Raw genomic sequence first — 21,611 nt, forward strand, 5'->3', positions numbered from 1 at the left:
AAACACACTAACACCCAGGGAGTGAAACACTTGCTGATTTCAGAACAATGCACAGACAACATATCCCAGCAAAATTCTAGCAATTTACTAGAATAATGCTAGTAACATCTGAGACGCAAGAGTTAGTTACAAAGATCCATAAGCCTCTGGCTCTGGTGATGAGGTTATCCTGTGTCAATAGATCTATATGAAAAAGTGTAGAAAAAAGTAAAATCTTAAGATGAGTAACAGCAGGTTTTTTTGTTCTTAATAACAGCACTTCTGTGAACTCTCACCTCTTTTCCATGTCACCTTATGCAACAGTGGGTAATCCGGCCAGGTTGAAGCATGCATAGGTGCTCCAGGGATAAAGCTGTTGTTTGATGGTTTATGATGTGCCAGTCTGTGTCTACATTTGGTGTTAGCCTAACCAGGTGAACCAAACCCATGTTTACAGATGTGTGTGGTCCACCGGGGTGTGTTGCACTATTTATGTAGGGCTTTAACGGAGATAGTTGTGCCAATCTGATCGGAGCTAGTTGATTCCTGAGTCACGGAGAGCCTTTGAATTGAGACAAATGAGCCACTGCTGGTTAGAGGTCTTGCTCGAAGTCCTTCTGATCGGCAACGCAGCCAAATATTGCAGTGTTTGTGTCCCTTAAATCCATGCTAATTTACAGATCCCATCGCATGCACTGGGTCTTTAAAGATGGCACAAGTAAGACCATTGGTCTTTGCTTTGCCTGCAACGGGCCTTATTTTGCTCAGTTGACTTCTTATTACTACTTATCCTCTGGAACTGTTTGGCTTATCACAGAATGCCAAAAACAAACAGTGAACCATTACCGTAGCCATTCCACATGCCAAAAACTAGTTTTTCCATAAACAACCTCACATGTTTTGATAAACTGAACAGTAGCTCCGAGTGCAAATTAAGCTCAAGTGGATTACTGGTACTAAGTCCAACAGACTCGATCCAAGTTGTTGATTTTCAGACTAGGCACGACTGATTTGCACTGTGCTGCACCCTGGGTATGATCACTCTCCGCTTCCCACTCACATGATTATTATTATTGCTGCTCCATTATCGAGTACACTTAGGCATTTACACTCTCCCATACAGTAGGTGGCAGCATGCACTGGGTTAACACAGAGAGAAGAAGAGTATAATAAAAACAAACCTTCGCACTAATATTAGTTATTATCTTCATACAAACTTTCAGCCGTAGCCCGGTCATGTGCCTTAAAGCGTACGTGCTGTACACCATGAAGACTTCAGAAAGACAGACGACACAGTTGATGATGTCGCGTTCTAAACAGTGGTCCATTTCCGCGGTTCAGGTACGGTCGGCTTTCGTAGTTGATTCGAGCCGCGCCGGAGTACGATGGTACTTTGATTGATGCTCAGGTAGGATATGGAGTGTTCACACTGAGCAAACATATCGAGCTTTGGCGTACGGAATCCGTGTGTGAGACTGAGGGACAGAAGCACCCAGACTTCAAAGTTTATACACACGCGGTCATTTTTATTTTTGACAGTCCTTCGTTACCTTGCTTTAAAGGCGATGCCGGACAGCACTGCACACGCGACAAGTTAAACACAAACCCCCTTAACAGGTTTCATTAAAATTACCTCTACGGTAGACGATCCGTCTGGAGCACGTGTAAAACACGTCACGTGTCAAGTAGGAGGATACGAGAGCGCTTATAACTCGTCTAACTTGCCCCCGCTTTTACGATGCGACCGTGCTCTTGCTGTTTAACGACGTACCAGTTTTCATGTCCCGCACCTGATTATTATTATTAAACTGCTCTTAGTGATTTATTGCAGAAATAAAAATACATCGCTGCCTTAAAGGGGGAACAAAAAAAGACGTAAAATCCCGACTCAAAATTCCAAGAAACGGCAGCCTTCCAGAAGCAGATCAGGCTGAACAGCTGGGCCAGTGTGAAGCCGTTCTATTTTCAGACACTTACCTCACCCTGGAGTAAATAAGCAGCTCCTGCTGTAAAGAAAGGCAAGATGCTATTATAGATATTGCTCATCCCTTTATTTCTGCTCCGCTCCTTTGCAGCCAGCGCCAGAGTCTGAGGTCAGCGCAAGCTTTAAATGGATTAAAACCCACGCACTGAGGCGTTCACAGTAAGCCCTGTGTCGCTGAGGTGGAGGTGCAGGAAAAGCGACAGAATGGGTAGAGGCATGACAAGGAGTGGAGTTTTCTCTATACTCACTGTCTCTGTTGAATAAGCCTAGTTCAAACTGGGTTAAACAGGATGCCATAACAGGCACATGTACCAAGTGTACGTGTCAGGGAGCATGCATGCATGACTCCATTCTCGCTAATATCATACGCGTTCCCGACGTTAACACTCTCAGCACGCATCTAGATCACGGATAAGCATTAGCCTTTGGTGGTAACTTCATTTTTACAAAATCCTAAACAGGGCAAAAAATAAAGAAATACAAATAAATAAAAAAAAGCTTGCCATGAAGTACCACAGGTCCACGGAAGACAGAATGGGGAAGAGAACGGCAAACAGCGATCAGATTACAGCAGCGTGGAATAACACTGCATGAAGAGCCGGTCCTGCGAAGGACTCTGGCTCGCGTGCCTCCCACGTGGGGGTCGGCCAAAGCAACGAGGGCCTGTCAGGAGAAAAAAAAAAAAAAAAGAAAGCCTGAAGCTTGGAAAATTCCGTAAACACTGCGCTTGGCTTCTCGGAGAGAGCGAGAGAGCCCAGAGGGACATCTGCACGAACAATGTTCTTTGCGTGTAACGAAAAGCAGGAGAGTCGAGGACATGGACGCGCCGTTGCCCGTGGCTGTGGAGGATCTCGCTCTGCTCCTGTCAGCGTCAGAAAAATCCCAGATATTCGGGATCTTCTGGGGAATTGGGAGGTTGAAAAAAAGAACAAGAAACACCACAAAACTGTCCTTTTGTTGTGCAAGAGTGTAATAATATTAATAAAGCAATACATCAAGATTAGGCTGAACAGAATCTCAGCTATTCACGTGCAAAGCAGCCCTCACGTGTGAATATCTTTCGCTGATATTTATGGACAGCCTGTGTAGGCGTGCGTGCTGACTGCTCTCAATTACTTCCAGACTCTCGCTCGCTGCCTGAGTGGGGCGCTAGGAGGGTTGTGTCTCACTCAAAGGGCCGCTGGGTCAAATCCATACGACAATAAAAGTCAAGAGAGGAAGATTAGAGTAATTGGATCAAGCACGCGCTGGGGTTTTTTTTCTTCTTTTTTTACAGGAATGGAGGGAGTGTTACGGTAACGGAGTGAAACTCCATGTGGAGATGATTAAAGTGATGGAGCAAGAAAGGGGGTTTGTGAATATCAGCAACTATGCACGTGATAACTGAAGGAACGACAAGCTGGGGCTGTAAGTCGGGTGGAGATGCGTCCTCGAGAGCGCGAGGTGTTTCCACCACCTGGTTATACAGCCTCAATAGCATCATGGTGCAGGTGTGTGAACCCGCACGAGAGGATGAATAGAGTGCAGACCTGTGTGTGTGGGGGTGTATGTATATATACGTACTAACAAAGCTGACAATAAAGATCTATACACACAGACACCTATGCAAACAAAGCCACCAGCTGACATCCCAGGTCTGTGCATTGTTCTAAAATCAGCAAGTGTTTCACTCCCTGTGTGTGCGCACGTGTGTGTTTGTATGGTGTGTATGTGTAAGATGTAATGGCTAAACCCTCAGGCTTGGAACATTTGCATGAAATATTAAAGAGAAAATGACCAGCAATCAATACCATACCATCATGTATACACACACACACACACACACACACGCACACAGAACCGAACTTACGTGTTTGTCTGAGGCTTGACATGGAGGTAAAGAGCCGGGACAGGCTGTGGGTGAACTGGCCGGACTGCACAACTCGGGGAAGGGGTTCGGGATGGCAGGCAGAGACGATGTCCGAAACTGCTGCTCTTCCTCCTGCAGCCTCCTACAGAGAGAGAGGGAGAGAGAGAGAGAGAGAAAGAATTTAGGGAGGCAATAAAACAGCGATAGAATGAAGAAAAGAGAAGGAAAAAGATAAGGGAAAGGAAGGGATAAATGATAAGTGAGAAAAAGAAATAAAGAGGTAAACAAATAACATCTTTATTTGACCAGACTGCGTGGGCCTTTATATAGATATTATTGAAAATGAAAAAAAAAAAATTAACACAAAAAAACGCAAAGTTTTCACTCAGTCTGATCTTATATTGCTGCATATGTCTATGATTTATTATCAACAATCGATTCCAGGTTTGCTGTGACCTTTAAAACAGCATGCAAAGAAAAAAAAAGTGCTCAGCTGTGATGATTTATGAAGTCTTTGAACATCACGGCTCCTTATTCCAGACCCGGGGTCAGAACGTCCTCGTAAGCGTGAAGAACGTTCGCTTATTTTCTCTCTGCACTCTGCGTGCTTGGAACAACATGAGCACACGCTGAACTCTGACATCCATCAAAACATTTCGACAATCATGGTAAGAAAGTGTTCTCAGGACGCCGGAGCCATGATCGGACCGACTGCTTCACGTCTGAAACGCCTGCCTCCTTTAAACATGTGGAGAGGGCTTGGAGCGAGGTCAGGACTGTACGGGGGATGTGGCAATAACTCCCAGACGAGTTCCTGCTGTAATGTGCCTGTGGTACACAACTACAGGTTATCTGTCGGTTTTCATGGCTCAGGCGCTCGACTCACTCAATGCCCCCAGGACGACTGTAGTGTGCTCCGACTGTAGGATCATTCACAGACGTAAGCTGTTCTTTTAAATTGCGGCTAAGTGTCTCGTCACGTGCGGGAATCGCGTTTACGCCTTCATTCACCAGAAATTTATCACTAGTCCCGGTTTGACCTGAACGCCTCCTGTGATATTTTGCATATAATCAATCAAAAATTGAATTGAAAAAGGGCGTGACTTTAGGGCTTGTCAATCACTGCAAAGGAGGTGTGGCCTATGTGCCTGTCAGGCACAGGAAGCAAGGTGCATGGTCTCTGTGCCTGTCAATCAACCGTGAAGGAGGTGTGGACTTGTCAGTCACAGTGATGGAGGCGTGGCCTATGTGCCCATCAGTCAGAGTGATAGAAATGTGGTCTCTGTGTGCCTGTCCAGTAAAGAAGGTGTGGTCTTTGTGCAGGTCAGTCACAGTAAAGGGGGCATGGTCTATGTGCCTGTCAGTCAACAGTGAAGGAGGTGTGGTCTATATAGGTAAGCAAGGTGCGTGGTCTCTGTGCCTGTCAATCAGAGTAAAGAAGGCATTGTCTATGTTCCTTTTAATCAACAGTGAAGGAGGTGTGGTCTATATGCCTGTCAGTCAACAGAGAAGGAGGTGTGGTCTATATGCCTGTCAGTCATTGTCAAGATGATGTGATCTATGTGCCTCTCAGTCAGAGTAAAGAGGGCATGTGCTCGTCAATCAACAGTAAGGGAGGTGTGGTCTATGTGCCTGTCGTGTTGGATTCATGTTTGTGGTCTATGTGCCTGTCAGTCACAGTACAAGAGGTGTGGTCTCAATTTTTGCTCAATTGTAGGTAAGCTATTACCAGTTCTCTTTCTCTCTCACTCACACACACACACTCACTCACTCACTGCGTTTGTGTGTCAGCACTGACCTGGGGGGGTGTTTTTGGACTAGAACCCTTTGAAGTAGGGTCTCACACTCTGAAGTGTGTCTGCTCTGAAGTGTGTGGCAAAGAGGTCAGCGCTAAGTTTGACTGCTAACCCCCGTGTGAACCCATGTTAAAAGAAACTCAACCCACACACACACACACACACACACACACCCCCACACATACATAAACACGTACATATTTATATACACACACACACCTATACACACACGGCAGCTAAACGCCACATATTAAGACCACTTTATATACACACACACACAGACACACATGATACTAACACAACTTCTCTACAGGTGACACCACGTATGTAACTGAATAAACCATGTAAAGTTGCGTCCCAAATCGAACATGTATACGCTACTTTAAACTGTTATGTCTTTTCCTAATATAATTAAATGTCAGAATTTTTTTTAAGTAGCAAATGGTCTGCTGTACCAGGGTTCTGGAGTTATTTTATTTTATTTTTATTTACGACGCTAATGACACCAATCACAACGACAGTAGAATTTTTTTTATGTCTCGTTAACGTCTCTGTGTGTGTAAGAGCCAAATGTCACGCTTCACATGTGCTGATGCACAGGCGTTTTGGCTCTAAAGTGCCATCTAGTGGACACTTTTTAATCCTCCAGATGGACAGAAGATACTTGAGGGAGCATAAGCCACTTGGGCAGCAGGTACGTCAGAAAGTTAAGAATATTTGCTCAACAATAATAATAATAATAATAATAATAATAATAAAGATGACTTAGCAAAGAAATATTTTGAAAATAATTGGCTAAAAATGTATTTAAAATTTAAGGAAGGCGTTGCCAGTCTTTTTCTTTTTAAAGACCAGGTTGTCTTTTAGGAGGACACCTTTACAACAGTTCCTCTCTCAAGGATTTTGGTTCAGCTTGGCTTTGTGTGGGGCGAAGTAGCGAAACGTTCTAAAAGTAGACTCAGCACTAACGAGTACAAGGATTATTTTGTTTTGGAAACAGCCACAGGGCGTTAAATTCTTTAGCTGGCATGACGTTTAAGTGTACACGTGTTTGTCCGGCTGCTAAATGGCAAACTGTGTGTGTGTGTGTGAAAGTGTGGTGCGTATTTGTGAGTGTGCATGTGAGTGTGATGTGCGTAACATTCCATTTCATCATATACAGTAAATACCCCCCCAATGGTCTAACTTTCGTCAGCCCATCACGGATATGCCCCAAATGTCTCACTCACACACACACACACACACACACACACAGAAATAGTACAAAAATAGTATACAAAAATACTACACAGGACACAGAAACCATTATAACTGTGTCATCATCATCATCATCATCCCAAAGTGGACATGTCCCTGATCATGTGCGTCTCAGCAACATATACACTACCAGACAAGCCTCAGTCAAGTGAGGACGTGGTCCCAAACCACACAGACAAAATATTTAACTATTGTTAGTCCACTACGGGATGGTACGGGACACACACCTCACAACCATTCTTGCGCTGTGGATTTGACCCACTTCTCGTTTCCCCCCCTCTCTCTTTCTGCGTGTGTGTTTATGTGTATAACGTGTGTGTGTGTGTGTGTGTGTGTTACCTGACGGCAAGGATGTGCATGGGCTGGGAGCGACGCAGTCTCTGGTGAGGCAAGAAGGACTGTGTGTGTGTGTGCGCGTGGGCGTGCATGTGCTGGCCGTTGTGTAACAGGGGGGCCGACTCGCACTGCACGCTGCCGCCGGTGTACAGACTCTCAAACGACGAGTTCATATCGTTCACCAGCGCCTCCAGATCCACGTCATCATCTGGGACAGAAAGACAAAGAAAGACAGGGACATTAATGAAACAAATAGCAGGTGAGGACGCTCAGCGAGGGGGCTGACTTGCAATTACAACAACAACAAAACAATCATCACACACACACACACTCATTGTCTATACCGCTTTATCCTGTATACAGGTTCACGAGGGGCTACACACACAGACACGCGCGCGCACTCTCACATACACACGCACTCTCACATACACGCGCGCTAAATTCTCTAATCTGATTGGTCAGATGCATTATTAAAGCATTATCTTTTGTATGCCAGCTAGAGTCTTTAATTTGGGGAGTAGCTATGATTTGCAAACAGTAACAAAATAATAATCATGATAATGATTTAAAAAAAAAAGCCTGTGGTGATGTTTATGGAACTGTAAAAAAGTCTAACGGACCCTTCACTTAAGTAGGAATTCCAAGCAGGGATTACGAGAATTCGGAATCTCACCGCCTGCGTGAGCATGCTAACAAACACCTGACATACTGGTTGAAATGATAAAGTCGTCTTCAGCTCACAAAAACAAATGGATCTCTGTTTTAAACAGTTAACCGAGCTGTGAAACTTGCTAACGAGGAATTTCCGCACAGAAACTTTAGCATGTGTTGGTGTACCAGGTGACTTCATGCTAACAGCAGAGGGGCTAAACGGTAGGCTACATTCTAGCTCGAGCTGATGACCAGAGACTGCCTCAGCATAAAGCTAAAGTAGCTTTTAGCATAATACAAATCTGTCTCACATCATTTCCCATTCACTGAAATGAAAAAGAAAAAAGTCTTTTGTATGATAGAAGCAAGGAGCCGTACATTAGAAACGCTAAGAGCTAAACTTAGCATCTCTTCAGCTGTTACTGAAGAGAATGCAAAATGTTTCAATTAAATTTAAATGAATATTTTAACATTTTCAACTACACTCTTACACAGCAGCAGTGGAACACAGATGGTTCTGAATCGTGAGTAGAATAATAATAAAAAAAAAACATAATATAAAGTACAAGTAGAGTTTAGTGGGCGGCAGGGTGGTTTAGTGCTTAGCACCGTCTCGTCTCCTAGACCCTCGCACCTTCAGGGTCCAGGTTTGATTCCCTCCGTGGGTTTGTGTGCATCAAGTTCACATGTTCTCCCTGTGTTTTGTGGGTTTCCTCCAGGTACTGCAGTTTCCTCCCACAGTCCAAAAATTGGCCGTAGTGTGCGAGTGTGTATCTGTGTGTGTGCCCTGCGATGGATTGGCACCGTGTCCAGGCTATACACCGCCTCGTGCCCTAGGTGTCCTGGGATAGGCTCCAGGCACCCTGAGACCCTGTATACTGGATAAAGTGGTATAGACGATGAATCAGTGAGTAGAATCAAATGTATGGACCTGAATGTCAGTCTCCTGCCACTAGAGGGCACCATAGCTTTAATTTTTGACTTTAACTAGAGTATAGAAACTCGCATTTTAATACAAATGCTATGTTTTTAAAAACACATTGCAGAAGTGTAATACACTTGATAATAAATAAATTAATAAATACATTTACACTCCTGTTTACAAAAATGAACCAAGAACAATCATATTGGCTGTTTTTTTTTCCTTCTTGTGATACAGTACAACAGCCCACATTTAAAGGTCACCTATTGTGCAAAATCAACCTTTTAACCATGTTTAGATATTCATACAGGTTCAGACAAACCTGCTAATTTTTTCCTTTCTATTTTGATTTCGGACAGCATTTTAAAAAGTTAATTGGGTATTTTTCCTTCTATTGTGACCTAATTTAAGAAGAAACTCCTCCCCCAGCTTGTTGCTTTGCTCTGCTGTTCTCTAAAGGGGTACAGCCCAGCAGAAGCCAAAAAGAAACAAAGGAAAAGAAGTGAAACACACACACGCACGCACGCACACACACACTCGCGCGCACGCACGCACACTTTGGGAGAGTTGTGAGATCTTGAAACCATGTTAAAGAAACAGTTATATGGGCGGCTTTTTAAAGGTCAAAACAAATACAACTGACAAAGGTGAGTCAAGGTAAAAAAATTGTTTTAATTATTTGAAAATATATTTGGCACTAAAACCATGACTAAAACACCACACTCGCAGTGATGCAACAAGGTGGCAGCACCATACTACATCCTCTCTTCATATTGATGCGTAATGCAATTTTAACTAACTGTGTAGACTTTTTACATAAATGTACTGTATATGCTCTCGTTATAAAAGTCACAATAATAATAATCGAGGTTCTGAGGCCAAACGGCGACTTATGGTGTAGTAGAAGAATGGAAAATAAATAATAAAAAATAAAATAAATACAATAAAAACACTAATCTGATTTCATTTCGACAGAGCGACCTGTACATTCGGGAACCTCTGTCTGAAACTGTGTCCGCTCCCTGCACCGCTCCCTGCACCGCTCCCTGCACCGCTCCCTGCACCGCTCCCTGCACCGCTCCCTGCTGCCTAATCTCAGAGCATTAACGGGACACAGGTAAGCTCTGCTCATGGATTCTGGGTTATCAGATCTACTTCAGAGTCGGCGACACGTTGCCGGTATGACCGTATCAGGTGCAAAAGTGCTACTGGGGTTTTCAAACACTGCACTTTACCACAATGCGCTTATTGTAGGCGTACAGTTTGTGTTGATTTTTCCCTTTTCTCTCTCAGCAGTTTCAGATTCTGTCTGCAGCACCACTGTCGGCTTAAGGTCCTTTTTACACGGTTGCCTGTTTTTCCAACCAAGAAGCCAAGGAGGTTTACACTGAAGCCTAAATGAAAATTTCAATAGCAATACACTGTTTGCGAAGAAAAAAAACAAAAAAAAGATTGCCTATGTGGACCCATTTAAGAATTTCAATGAGAGATATAACAGAAGGACAGGATGCATGAGGGGGGAAAAGGCGAACTGTATTCCCTGAAGTAGTAGTAATGTAGTAGTGTAGAGTATTGCTATCCTTAACCTCAAGCGACAAGTACAGAAAGTACTGATGTTTTTTTTTTAGTTGTGCAACCATTTCAGTTTTGAAGCTGATCATCAAGGAAATTGCGGATGATTTGACACTCCTCTTTTAAACCACAAAACTCAGCTTAAGCCTCAGCTTCACTGAAATGTGACACTGGAGAAAGTTGAGCTACAGTAAAAAGGCCTGGAGTGAAAAATGTGAGTTCAGCGCACGTGCCGTTTTACAACGTGGTTAAGCTGGTTTATATATTATTTGGAAATTAACTGCACATTTAGGAAATTCGTTCTTTCATTTTATAAAAAATAAAAAGATATAAAATGACAAAACGTGGACTGGAGTGGACAGAGAGACTTTGGGGTTGTTTATGGAGTCAGTTAGGGAGCGTCTAAAAAGTGCATGACCTGGACAGTGTCTGTGTAAATGTCTGGACTGTATAAGATTCGTTAAAGATTAAACTTATCTACTGCGCAGGATATCGAACACCTGATTATTAATGATACACCTTCTGAAATAAGTGAATACACATGTAACCTTATTTTGCCTCATAAAATCCAGGAGTGGTTTTAACGAGTACGTCAAGCTTCTGCGAACAACAAATTTTATGATTAATATTTTTCTCCTCCAGTTATCACCTGATATTTTCTAACACGTTTCTTTTTCCAAAAGTCTAGTGCCTCCAGCTCAGAGAGAAGGTATCACAAAAAGTATCAAAATTAATGGCTGTATCGAAAAATGAACAGAAATGTTGCTATTGCGACAACGCCACTAATAGCCATCACACCCAATCACATTTTCAAATCTGGGTAGGAATTTGTAACTGTGGCGTGTGTTGGCAAGACAACTGACAAAGTGCTGAATCACAGGGTAATAAACAAAACTGCTATTTGACTCCAGGGAGCTATAAACAGGGTTAAAGCGTGGTCGTTTTGGAAAGACCAAAAAGGACAAGTGAAGAAAGTGCCTCAGTCAAACACTCGTTAAAAAAAACAACAACAAAGCATTAAAAATAATAACTGATCACTCTAACCTTGACGACACACCATGCCGTCTCCAACACCACCACCACACCCCATGAGTGTTTCGCTCCTTACGTGACTGCTACGGTGAGAACAATTTGTACTGCAGCATGCAGACCACTCTAATCATATTACACTCTGCTGAAAGGCTCCTGAGGCGGCCCAATCAAATCAGCCAGAGGGTTCCACAGATGGGTTACACTTCCCTGAAAGGCACTGGCTCATAAGGTGAACCTCTTGTTGCAAGATAAGAAATGTCAGAGCGGAATAACTGGACTGGTCTTGAGCTGACAGAAATCTGCAGTATATTTAAAATAAAACAAAAATTAAATAAATAAATAAAAAAACATCTTCGCAGCAGTGGTAAGGTAAAAAGCATTTTCGAAATAGCGCATCTCTTGGCAGATGGGCTACTACATCAGAAGACATCATTAATTAATGGTTACACATTACAAGCCGACTCTCTGGCTATCTTAGTGAAGATTACTAAGCAAGAGATTTCTGATGCTAAATTTTATACCTGGACCTCAGGCAATATTAGATGCTTTAAGTGACAGGTTGGATATTTAATAGCATTAAATGTTAAAACCTGATACATGCCAATTGAGCATTTTCCTTTCCGCAGCTGCATGTTGTAGTAAGCATGTTAGGTTTCCCTTAGAGAGATATCTGAAGAGCTAAAGCATGTCCATTACATCTCCAGGACTGAGATATATAGTATGTATAGGGGTTGAAACTGAAACGCCTGGTTTTAGACCACAATAATTCATTAGTATGGTGTAGGGTCTTTTGTGGCCAATACAGCATAAATTTGTCTTGGGAATGACATATACAAGTCCTGCACAGTGGCCAGAGGAATTTTGAGCCATTCTTCTTGCGGAATAGTGCCCAGGTCAATATGGTGAAGAAAAATGTTTCCTGACGCGCTTCTCCAAAACATCCCAAAAAGGCTCAATAATAATTAGATCTGGTGATGTGCAGGCCATGGGAGCTGTTCAACTTCACTTTCATGTTCATTAAACCACTCTGTAACCAGTCTTGCTGTGTGTATTGGTGCATTATCATCCTGATGCACGGCACCGCCTTCAGGATACAATGTTTGAACCATTGGGTCCTCCAGAATGGATCGGTAGTCCTTGGCAGTGACGCGCCAATCTAACACAAATATTGGGCCTAGGGAATGCCAGGATATTGCAGCCCAAACCATCACTGATCCACCCCCATGCTTCACCCTGGGTATGCAACAGTCTGGGTGGTACGCTTCTTTGGGGCTTCTCCACACCCGGATGTGGGAAAGAAAGTGAAGGCGGACTCATCAGAGAACAATACATGTTTCACATTGTCCTGAGCCCAGGATTTTCGCTGCTGGCACTTAAAACCAATGTTTGGCATTGGCACGAGGGACCAAAGGTTCGCCCTTAGCAGCCCAGCCATGTACATTGTCCCTGTGGCGCTGCCGACGAACAGGTGAGTTAAGGTGTGGTTTTATTTTTCTGAATACAATCCTGGTTAGCACCTGGACATCCCATTCAGCTTCCTCTTGTGTCCACACTTACCCCTGTTGTATGTGGTTCGTCCTTCTTGTTGGTACGCTGACATTGTCATGTATCAAGAGCCACGGTATCCAGGATAAAGACTTGCTGTCTTGGTCACAGATGCACCAGCGAGACGCGCACCAACTACTTGTCCTATTTTGAACTCCGATATGTCATCCATAATGTTGTGTGCATTGCAATATTTTAAGCAAAACTCTGCCATTACTCTGCTAATTAAACCTTCACACTCGGCTCTTACTGGTGGAATGTGCAATCAGTGAAGATTGGCTGGTTAAATTTAGCCATGAAACCCCCAACACTAAATTGGCCAGTGTTTCAGTTTCATTGTCCAACCCCTGTGTGCGTTTGTGTGTGTGTGTCTATCTCTGGATAGATTTTTAGTGAAAATGGCTGCCATGTACAAACTAGGGGCCAAGAAACAAAAAAAGAGAGAAAACCCCTGAAGGAGAATTACCCAGAGTTATTATTGAGGTTCCACAGTGTATGTGTATATGTATGTGTGTATTTTATATATATGTATATGTGTATTTTATACACAATTACATCAAGTTTATACAAAGAGTCAATATTTGCAGTATTGACCCTTATTTTTCCAAGACTTCTTTTTGCCCTGGCATGCTGTCAGTCACCCTCTGCGCCACATCCTGACTGATGGAAGCCCAATCTTGGAATGGGCTTGAATCGCTTAAACCCTTTTTTTTTTTTTTTTTAGAATTTGTGGGTTTTTGTTTGTTCACCTACCTCTTGAGAATTGACCAGGAAGTTCTCAATGGGATTAAGGTTTGGGGAGTTTCCTGGCCATAGACCCAACATTTCAATGGTTCTTTTCCTGAGCCACTTAGTTGTGACTTTTGCCTTACGATGAGGAGCTCCATCATGCTAGAAAAGGCATTGTTCGTCACCAAACTGTTCTTGGATGGTTGGGAGAAGTTGCTCTCTAAGGAAGTTTTTGTACCATTCTGTACCATTTAAAATTGTGAATTAACCCACTCGCTTGATTGAGAAGTATCCCTACACATTAAAGGTCTCAGGATGCTTTACTGTTGGCTTGACGCAGTACTGATGGTATTAGTACTATCACTATTAAGGAACACCGAACTTAAAGTATTAGTACCGAAGACTCACAAGCTTTAAATCCAACAAAGAATAAACAAAAGATTTCCTACAATGTCAAAACAATGACAGAGCCTGAACACTTATTTCAACATTTTTAGGCTTACTGTTGGACAAAAGGCATTAGCATGCCAATATAAAGGGAAAGAGGTAGATGCAAGTCATTGTTTTTATCCATTTATCTGGATACAAGACAAACGTACCCCTGGGAACCTGCAGCAAGGACAGAAAGACATCAGGAAGAGTACAATGACTTAGATCAGGACCTGTTCTTATGGAAAACAGTCTGTTTAATATAGTGGCAATATTACCTTTCAGGGCAATCATGATCTGCCCTGAGTCAAAGGCCTTTGCTTCACGTATGGGAAGACTTTGAAAGGCAATAAGATCCTTCAATTTGATCCTATCCCAGGAACTTTCGCTTCAGACCTGTGGAGATTTCATCTAGCTTGTAGAAGTACAAGAGCTCACTGGTGCAGAGTCCAAGACTTTGGAACACAAATATAGAGGCAGATGTTCTTGTCTTCCTAATTTATACAATTATAATAAATAAGATGACAACACTCTGATAAGAGCTTAAAGGTCCCGTATTTTACTATTTCTTTAACAAGTTAACACAGTGCTCCACCAAAGTTTCTGTTAAAGCACCAGCTGAAGAACCCTTAGATAATGCAAAATATTTTCACACCTCAAACTTTCTCCATTTCACTCCTCCTGCAAACACGCCTTTTCAGCGTCTATGTAAATGAGCTACTGCTGAGCCATGCCCTGTCAGAAAACAGCAGAGCTTAGCCACACCCTGGGGGAGGGGTTTCTAATCAGGGCAATCAAACACTGCCCCCCCCCCCCCCAAAAAAAAAAAAAACATTAGAAAAATGACTAAATGAAAAAGCAGTGAACAGACAGGATCAAAGGGAAGCAAGAGGCAGTCATAAAAGTTTAAATGTAGCAGCCATGTAAATCTTCCTGCTTCTGGTGTCCATTCACTAGTGTGAAATCAAGACATTAAACAGACAACCTTCCTGCTACAGTTATCCCTCCTAAAATAGAAAAGAAACAAAGACACTTGACATTCTTCCCATACTAAGTATTTCCTATCAAGGTTCCAGTTTTTATTTATTTATTTATTTTTTTAAACTAGGTTATCTTAATGAGCCGGACACCTATTAAGCCTTTAAACTACAAAGTTAATACCATCATAAATCAGATTTAATGAGCAAATTTCCCACCTATAAACTGTGCTCATAACTCTAAAAATGTGCATATTTTGTTAAGAAAAAAAGAAAAAAAAAAACTAACCTTGCTGGTTGGGAGAGTTCCGACTGGCTGCTTGTTGGAAACTTGACCCGATTAGATTCGCTGGTCTGTGATTGGCGGTTCGGTCGACATTGTCCTGCTGAGGCAAAAAACACTAATTTAATTTTTAAGATGGGGGTCTGTAATAGAAGAACGAGGTGGACAAATTTCTAGCCTGGCCAGGTGGGACACCAAGATTATAATAATTAACAGATGCCCGGGTTCAGTATGCTGTAGATATGATCTGTCATTATTTTTAACATCACTCTTTCAGCAACAAAAGATGAGTTAGATGTAACAAGCTACACTTGCACATATACGCAATTTATACTGCTTCGAATGGATGGGTGAATGGATGGATGAATGGATAGAATAATAGAGAGAGTAGATCCTTTATTGATATGAAGGAAATTAGAACTTAGAAATGAGTAAAAAAAATAAGCAACTGAAAACAAAAGATCCAAAAGTAGAAAAAGAAAAGATGCACAGACTGAGCTATTGCATGGGCCGCCACTCATCTGGAAATACTCAGAAGTTCATGAGACTACTTAAACAATACTCAAGGTATTGCATGGAATAGATGCAAGACATTATTTCTACAAATTTTACAATAGAAACTCTGAAGTGGAGTTTGGTTACAACCTATTATTCCATTCCAATGCTAGCATTAGAGATATTAATCAGAGGTAGATTTGTCGATACAAATAACATATTAGAATTTTATCCAGAGCAAAATCTTCAATTTGATTCAATTCAACTGGACTCAAACAACTAGATCCTCTTCAGACCCGAATGTCCTCATATGAGCGCATGACATTGTCTTCCAACTACATTGTCTATATATCCTTGTACCATTAGGTACAAAGATTAAGTTATAGTTAGAGATAGTTCTATTGCCAAATTTTTTCCTGGTTAAGCACAGTGATTAAATTTATAGTTATCAGCTATGTATAAAGAGAAACAGTTGGTAGAAATTGCAATGGACAATAATGGAGTTCCGGGTCTCAGGACTATATCCTACAGGTTTTGATGGAACAAAACACCTTAAAGTATTCATTATAATTTCTAATGCTGCATAACATGAGTTGTGGTTGCTTGCATGATGTGAGTGACAACATTTTGCTCCACACACCAGTCCAGTAGGTGGTGGTGATGCAAATGACCTTGCATAAACTTAAGAACAAGTGATAATCTGGTAAAAAAGAGAGTATATCGCAAGTACTTGCATAATTTCCAGAAACATGTTTAACTTTAACTAACAAAAAATCGCTTCAATTGCATCATGAATTTAAATCACACAGCTCTAGCTAGCACGCTGCATTAAAACACCTAAACAAAAGAAAATTAAGATACCAGAATACCCAGAATCTTCATATTGGATTGCTCATAAACTATAATAACTCATACAACAAAATATATAACAAAGGCAGCAGCATACCCAAGCAGCGGGTAGCATTTGCACCACTGTATCCCAACTTGCATCTCTTTTTTTAAGACAAAAATTATCCTGGGAAGTGAAGACTTTGTGCCAGTGGTAGACCATAAGTAAGAACAAAATGCTCACTTCAAGTATTCTAATCCTCTCTACTAAGGAAAAGCAGGAATAGGAAAAGTTCCTATTTCTCGTTCTTGGCTAGGATACAAAGGCGCGACAGACGAGTAGAGTAGGATGTGATATCTCGAGCAGCGGCACTGATTGGGGCTTTCACAGCAGGAGCCAGGAACAGAATGTCCTACGGCTCTCTTCTACTCGAAGACGGTGTTCCGAGGCAGACCGCAAAGCCTAGTGGCACTCTCTAATGTTGCCACAAAGGCTGTCCAAAGATTTTTATTTTACGAAATTAGAGCAGGGCCTTGTTTTCCCAATGCCACCGCTCACAGTTTACGAGTGCTGCACACATGCAGATGCAATGTTAAGTTCTTAAAAGCTGCCCAATGAAGCACGACGAGCATGCTTCGGAAAGAACAACAACAAAGTCGTTGAGTGCTTGAAAGTGTTTCATTTTACTGAGAAAACAGATTAGTCATAGCTTCACGAGGACACCCGATACTACACACTTTATTACACGTTTCCTAGAAGGCAGACGTTTTATAAGCCCATGCCATTTCCTCTGGTTGTTCTAGAAGTCTTTCCATAGCATCAGAAACTGATATTTGGGATGGTAGGAATGATATTTTTTGCATCAGCTCAGCTCAAAACCTTCTTTTGGAGTTCAGACCAACTGGTATATTTGCAACTACCTCCACTTATTGCCACGTTAGAATACAGCACCTGGGACAGCAGTATTATGACTATTTAACTTAGAGGAAGTAAGTTATCTTCTCCAAGGTCATTGTGGTCTGGGGTGGGTCTTGAAATTACTGTTCTTCCATCTTAAAAGTCTGGGGTGATTTCATCCACAGCATTTCATGATGGCACCTTCGCCTTTGTAATTATCTCCATGGATAGTGTAAAGACATGCCATATTGATAGGATCTAATGGAAACCATGTAGATTGCTTTGGACGGTCTCCAAACAAAAGTCTAATCCCCATGTCCGGAAGTCTGGACCAAGACTTTGTACGAGTATGCAAGCTTATGTGTGTGTGCTTCTTGGGGGTTGAGGGGCACCAGCACCTCAAGGTCAACGTCCAACAAGTCATGTGTGACTGATCCATCTTCACTTCCACCCGAAGTCACAGCAGGAGCAGCTCCTTTGGTTCTGACTGACTGCACCTCGCTGATGCCCCAGACCCCTTCTCCACATCTCAGGACATTTCCCTGCAGAGTGAACTGCAAATTCCCAGCGACACATGCCAGATCTGGAATTATTAAAAAGTCCCCTGCTTCTTTGGGTTCTTTCGTTGGCCTGCGCATCAGAGCGTACAGATCCCTTTGACCAGAGCCAGCATCAACCAGAAGTTCTTAAAACCCAAGTACCCTTAAGCCTCCCAGTTCTGAAGTGAAACAGTTCGGACAGCACCAAGAAACTCTGCATGTTATATCATCCCCATTGGCAGAGATTACCACGTGTTCTGTGGTACCCTGTACTACAATGCTGGCTTTGTCTCCTTAAAGGATCTGTAAGCGAGAATGCCTAGGAGAAGATTTCATGTGTCTTATCATGTGTGCTGATTTGAACAACTACAAATAATGAACAAACAAAGCAAATCAACACTAAACCCACAGAATATCAGCATATGTACGCTTAAAGATTAACGTTCTACACATTCTTTTCTCCATGCAGATGGAAACACGAAAGAAGCGCAACATGCCCAGGTAATACCTAAATGCGGTAATTACATAGAATCTGAGTTCAACAATAAAATTTTGCAACACTGCACTATGCCCCTATAAAACATGTCTATACTGCTTTTAATGGCTGGCATGGGTTTATAGCAGAGCTCGAATGCAAGGCACTTAAAAATAAAAGAAACATGCTACTTCTAACAGGATAACTTGCCGAAAGTGAGTGTCGCATGGGATGGCGCTATGGTTGAATGGATGCAACTTCTTGACCTAAATCTTCTCCTGCAGAAACAGTTTTCCTGGTCATTGTGGGAAAGCCAATACTAATATTTGACCAGAACATGCTATAGTTTTAGGCATTATAAGAGAAGCTGAAGGTTCAAGTAGAATTTTACAAAGAAAATACTAAAAAGCTTTTATTATCATGATTTCTTTATTCTTATATAAAATGTACATACTTACATATGTTGATTAATTATCTATAAAAGCAGTCTTATTTCTACAGGGATATGAAAATAAGAATGAAAGAGTTTGCAAAACCCTGAGTGTCACATATACTTCTGTCTTATAAAACTGAGACTTAAGATTTAATCAACATCAGACAATTTTTTGTAACCAATCATGGCAGAGAAGGCAGAATCACTTAACCTCACATAAGCTTGCTAATAGAAGTAACAGAAAAAGTTGTTTTTTTTTTTATAATAAAAAGGGATTATTATTTATAAACCACTTGTTTATGCATGAATATGGTTTAAATTGAGTCCTAATAACTTTTCTTTTTTTTTTTTTGCTGAACACACAACAATTTAACTCATGCCTTCATGCTCTAGGTTTCCAACCAGTCATAACCAAGACTATTCATTTAAAAATCATCGTTATTACTCACTCACACACTCATCTTCTATACCACGTTATCCTGTATTTAGGGTCGCAATTTTTGGGAATACCAATTATCCTAACCTGCATATCTACGGACTGTGGGAGGAAACCGGAGTACCCGGAGGAAACCCACCAAGCACAGGGAGAACATGCAAACTCCATGCACACAGAGACGGGAATCGAACCCAGACCCTGGAGGTGCAAGGCGACAGTGCTAACCACGACACCACCGTGCCGCCGATCATCATTATTATTATTTACAAAAACATTTAATTATGCATAAATGTGGTTAAGACTGAGACGGATTTAAAATAGAAAATATTTTGCTAAACATTATTTTGGCTAAAACATATTTGGACTAAAAACAACAATTTAAGTCCCACCTTCTTTTTTTTAGATTTTTAACCAATCATACAGTGGGGCACCAGTCAGACACCAATTGTGCAAGTTCTCCCACTTAAAAAGGGAAAAATCACATTTTAAAAGAATTAATTGGTAAATTCCTCTGTAAAATAAATATTTGGTCACCTACAAACAAGCAAGATTTCTGGCTCTCACAAACCTGTAACTTCTTCCTTAAGACGCTCCTCCACCTGTATTAATGGCATCGGTTATCAGTATAAAAGACACCTGTCCATAGTCTTAAACAGTCACACTCCAAACTCCACTATGGCCAAGACCAAAGAGCTGTCAAAGGACACCACAAACAAAATTGTAGACCTGCACCAGGCTGGAAAGACTGAATCTACAATAGGTAAGCAGCTTGGTGTGAAGAAATCAACTGTGGGAGCAATTATTAGAATTTGGAAGACATACAGGACCACTGATAATCTCCCTCGATCTGAGGCTCCACGCAAGATCTCACTCCGTGGGGTCAAAATGATCACAAGAACTGTGAGCACAAATCCCAGAACCACACGGCGGTGGACCTAGTGAATGACCTGCAGAGAGCTGGGACCAAAGTAACAAAGGCTACCATCAGTAACACACTGCGCCGCCAGGGACTCAAATCCTGCAGTGCCAGACGTGTCCCCCTGCTTAAGCCAGTTTATGTCCAGGCCCGTCTGAGGTTTGCTATAGAGCATTTGGATGTAGAGGTCTGCACATGACTGTTTTTTTTTTTAGTCCCGCTCCCGCGAGGTTTTATTCCGCCCCCACCCGCTCCCACTATATCGTCAGTCTTTGTTCACCCCCTGCCCGCTTAGAATAATTTACTTCCCGACACGACCATTCCCGCTAAATTTTTATCTGTTTCCAGAATCTCACATTTAAACCGAAAGAGAGGGATAACAAAAAACTGTAGGTTGTACAACAATTTATTTTATTTTTATTCTTCTTGTCAAGATGCTGTTAATACGGAAATGTGTTGCAGGGAAAAAAATGTAGAAACAATGTACAAAATTGTAGCATATTTATTATTATTATTATTTATTATAATTTTTTTATTATAACCAATATATACCAATTTTCTCCCCAATATTAGTCGTAGCCAATTCCTCCCCGTCACTAGGGGGCTCCCACATTACGGCTACTACTACCATTCAGCCGGGAGGGCGAAGACTATCACGTGTTTCCTCCGAACCGCGTGACGTCAGCCGACCGCATCTTTTCGAACTGCTTGCTCACGCACCGTTAGGGGCGGAGTAACACACTCGGAGGAAAGCGCTAGCCGCTCCTTCCGCGAGCTCACAGACGCCCCTGATTGGCTGTAGAGCCGTGATTATTGTGGGAGCGCAAGTACAGTACCCAAATTACACCAGAGTTACCGATCGCTACCGCGTTTTGTTTGCATGTTTATTCCGGCGTAGCAAAAAACCTTGTTGGGTCCCGCGGGGGAGCCACGGGAATGCAGACCTATTTGGATGATCCAGAAGAGGATTGGGAGAATGTCATATGGTCAGATGAAACCAAAATAAAAAAATTTGTATTTGGAGGAGAAAGAATGCTGAGTTGCATCCAAAGAACACCATACCTACTGTGAAACATGGGGGTGGAAACATCATGCTTTGGGCCTGTTTTTCTGCAAAGGGACCAGGATCTGAGTAAAGGAAAGAATGAATGGGGCCATGTATCATAAGATTTTGAGTGAAAACCTTTCATCAGCAAGAGCATTGAAGATGAAACATGGTTGGGTCTTTTAGCATGACAATGATCCCAAAC

At 42.0% G+C, this 21,611-nt stretch overlaps 1 protein-coding gene across 3 annotated transcripts in view; it reads right to left on the minus strand.

Moving 5' to 3' along the window:
• grb10b (growth factor receptor-bound protein 10b) overlaps nucleotides 1-21,611 on the minus strand; it is a 66,699-nt gene that overhangs the window by 19,196 nt on the left and 25,892 nt on the right. For 2 of the 3 annotated variants that reach the window (XM_053494106.1, XM_053494105.1), the window contains exons 3-5: nucleotides 15,348-15,444; nucleotides 7,205-7,409; nucleotides 3,813-3,954 (exon numbers count right to left, since the gene is read on the minus strand). In XM_053494106.1, the coding sequence (XP_053350081.1) occupies nucleotides 3,813-3,954; nucleotides 7,205-7,409; nucleotides 15,348-15,444 (444 nt within the window). The remainder of the gene's footprint in view (nucleotides 1-3,812; nucleotides 3,955-7,204; nucleotides 7,410-15,347; nucleotides 15,445-21,611) is intronic. The other variant, XM_053494107.1, reaches the window with a different exon arrangement.

Source organism: Clarias gariepinus, chromosome 4 (assembly GCF_024256425.1).
Source record: "Clarias gariepinus isolate MV-2021 ecotype Netherlands chromosome 4, CGAR_prim_01v2, whole genome shotgun sequence".
NCBI lineage: Eukaryota > Metazoa > Chordata > Actinopteri > Siluriformes > Clariidae > Clarias > Clarias gariepinus.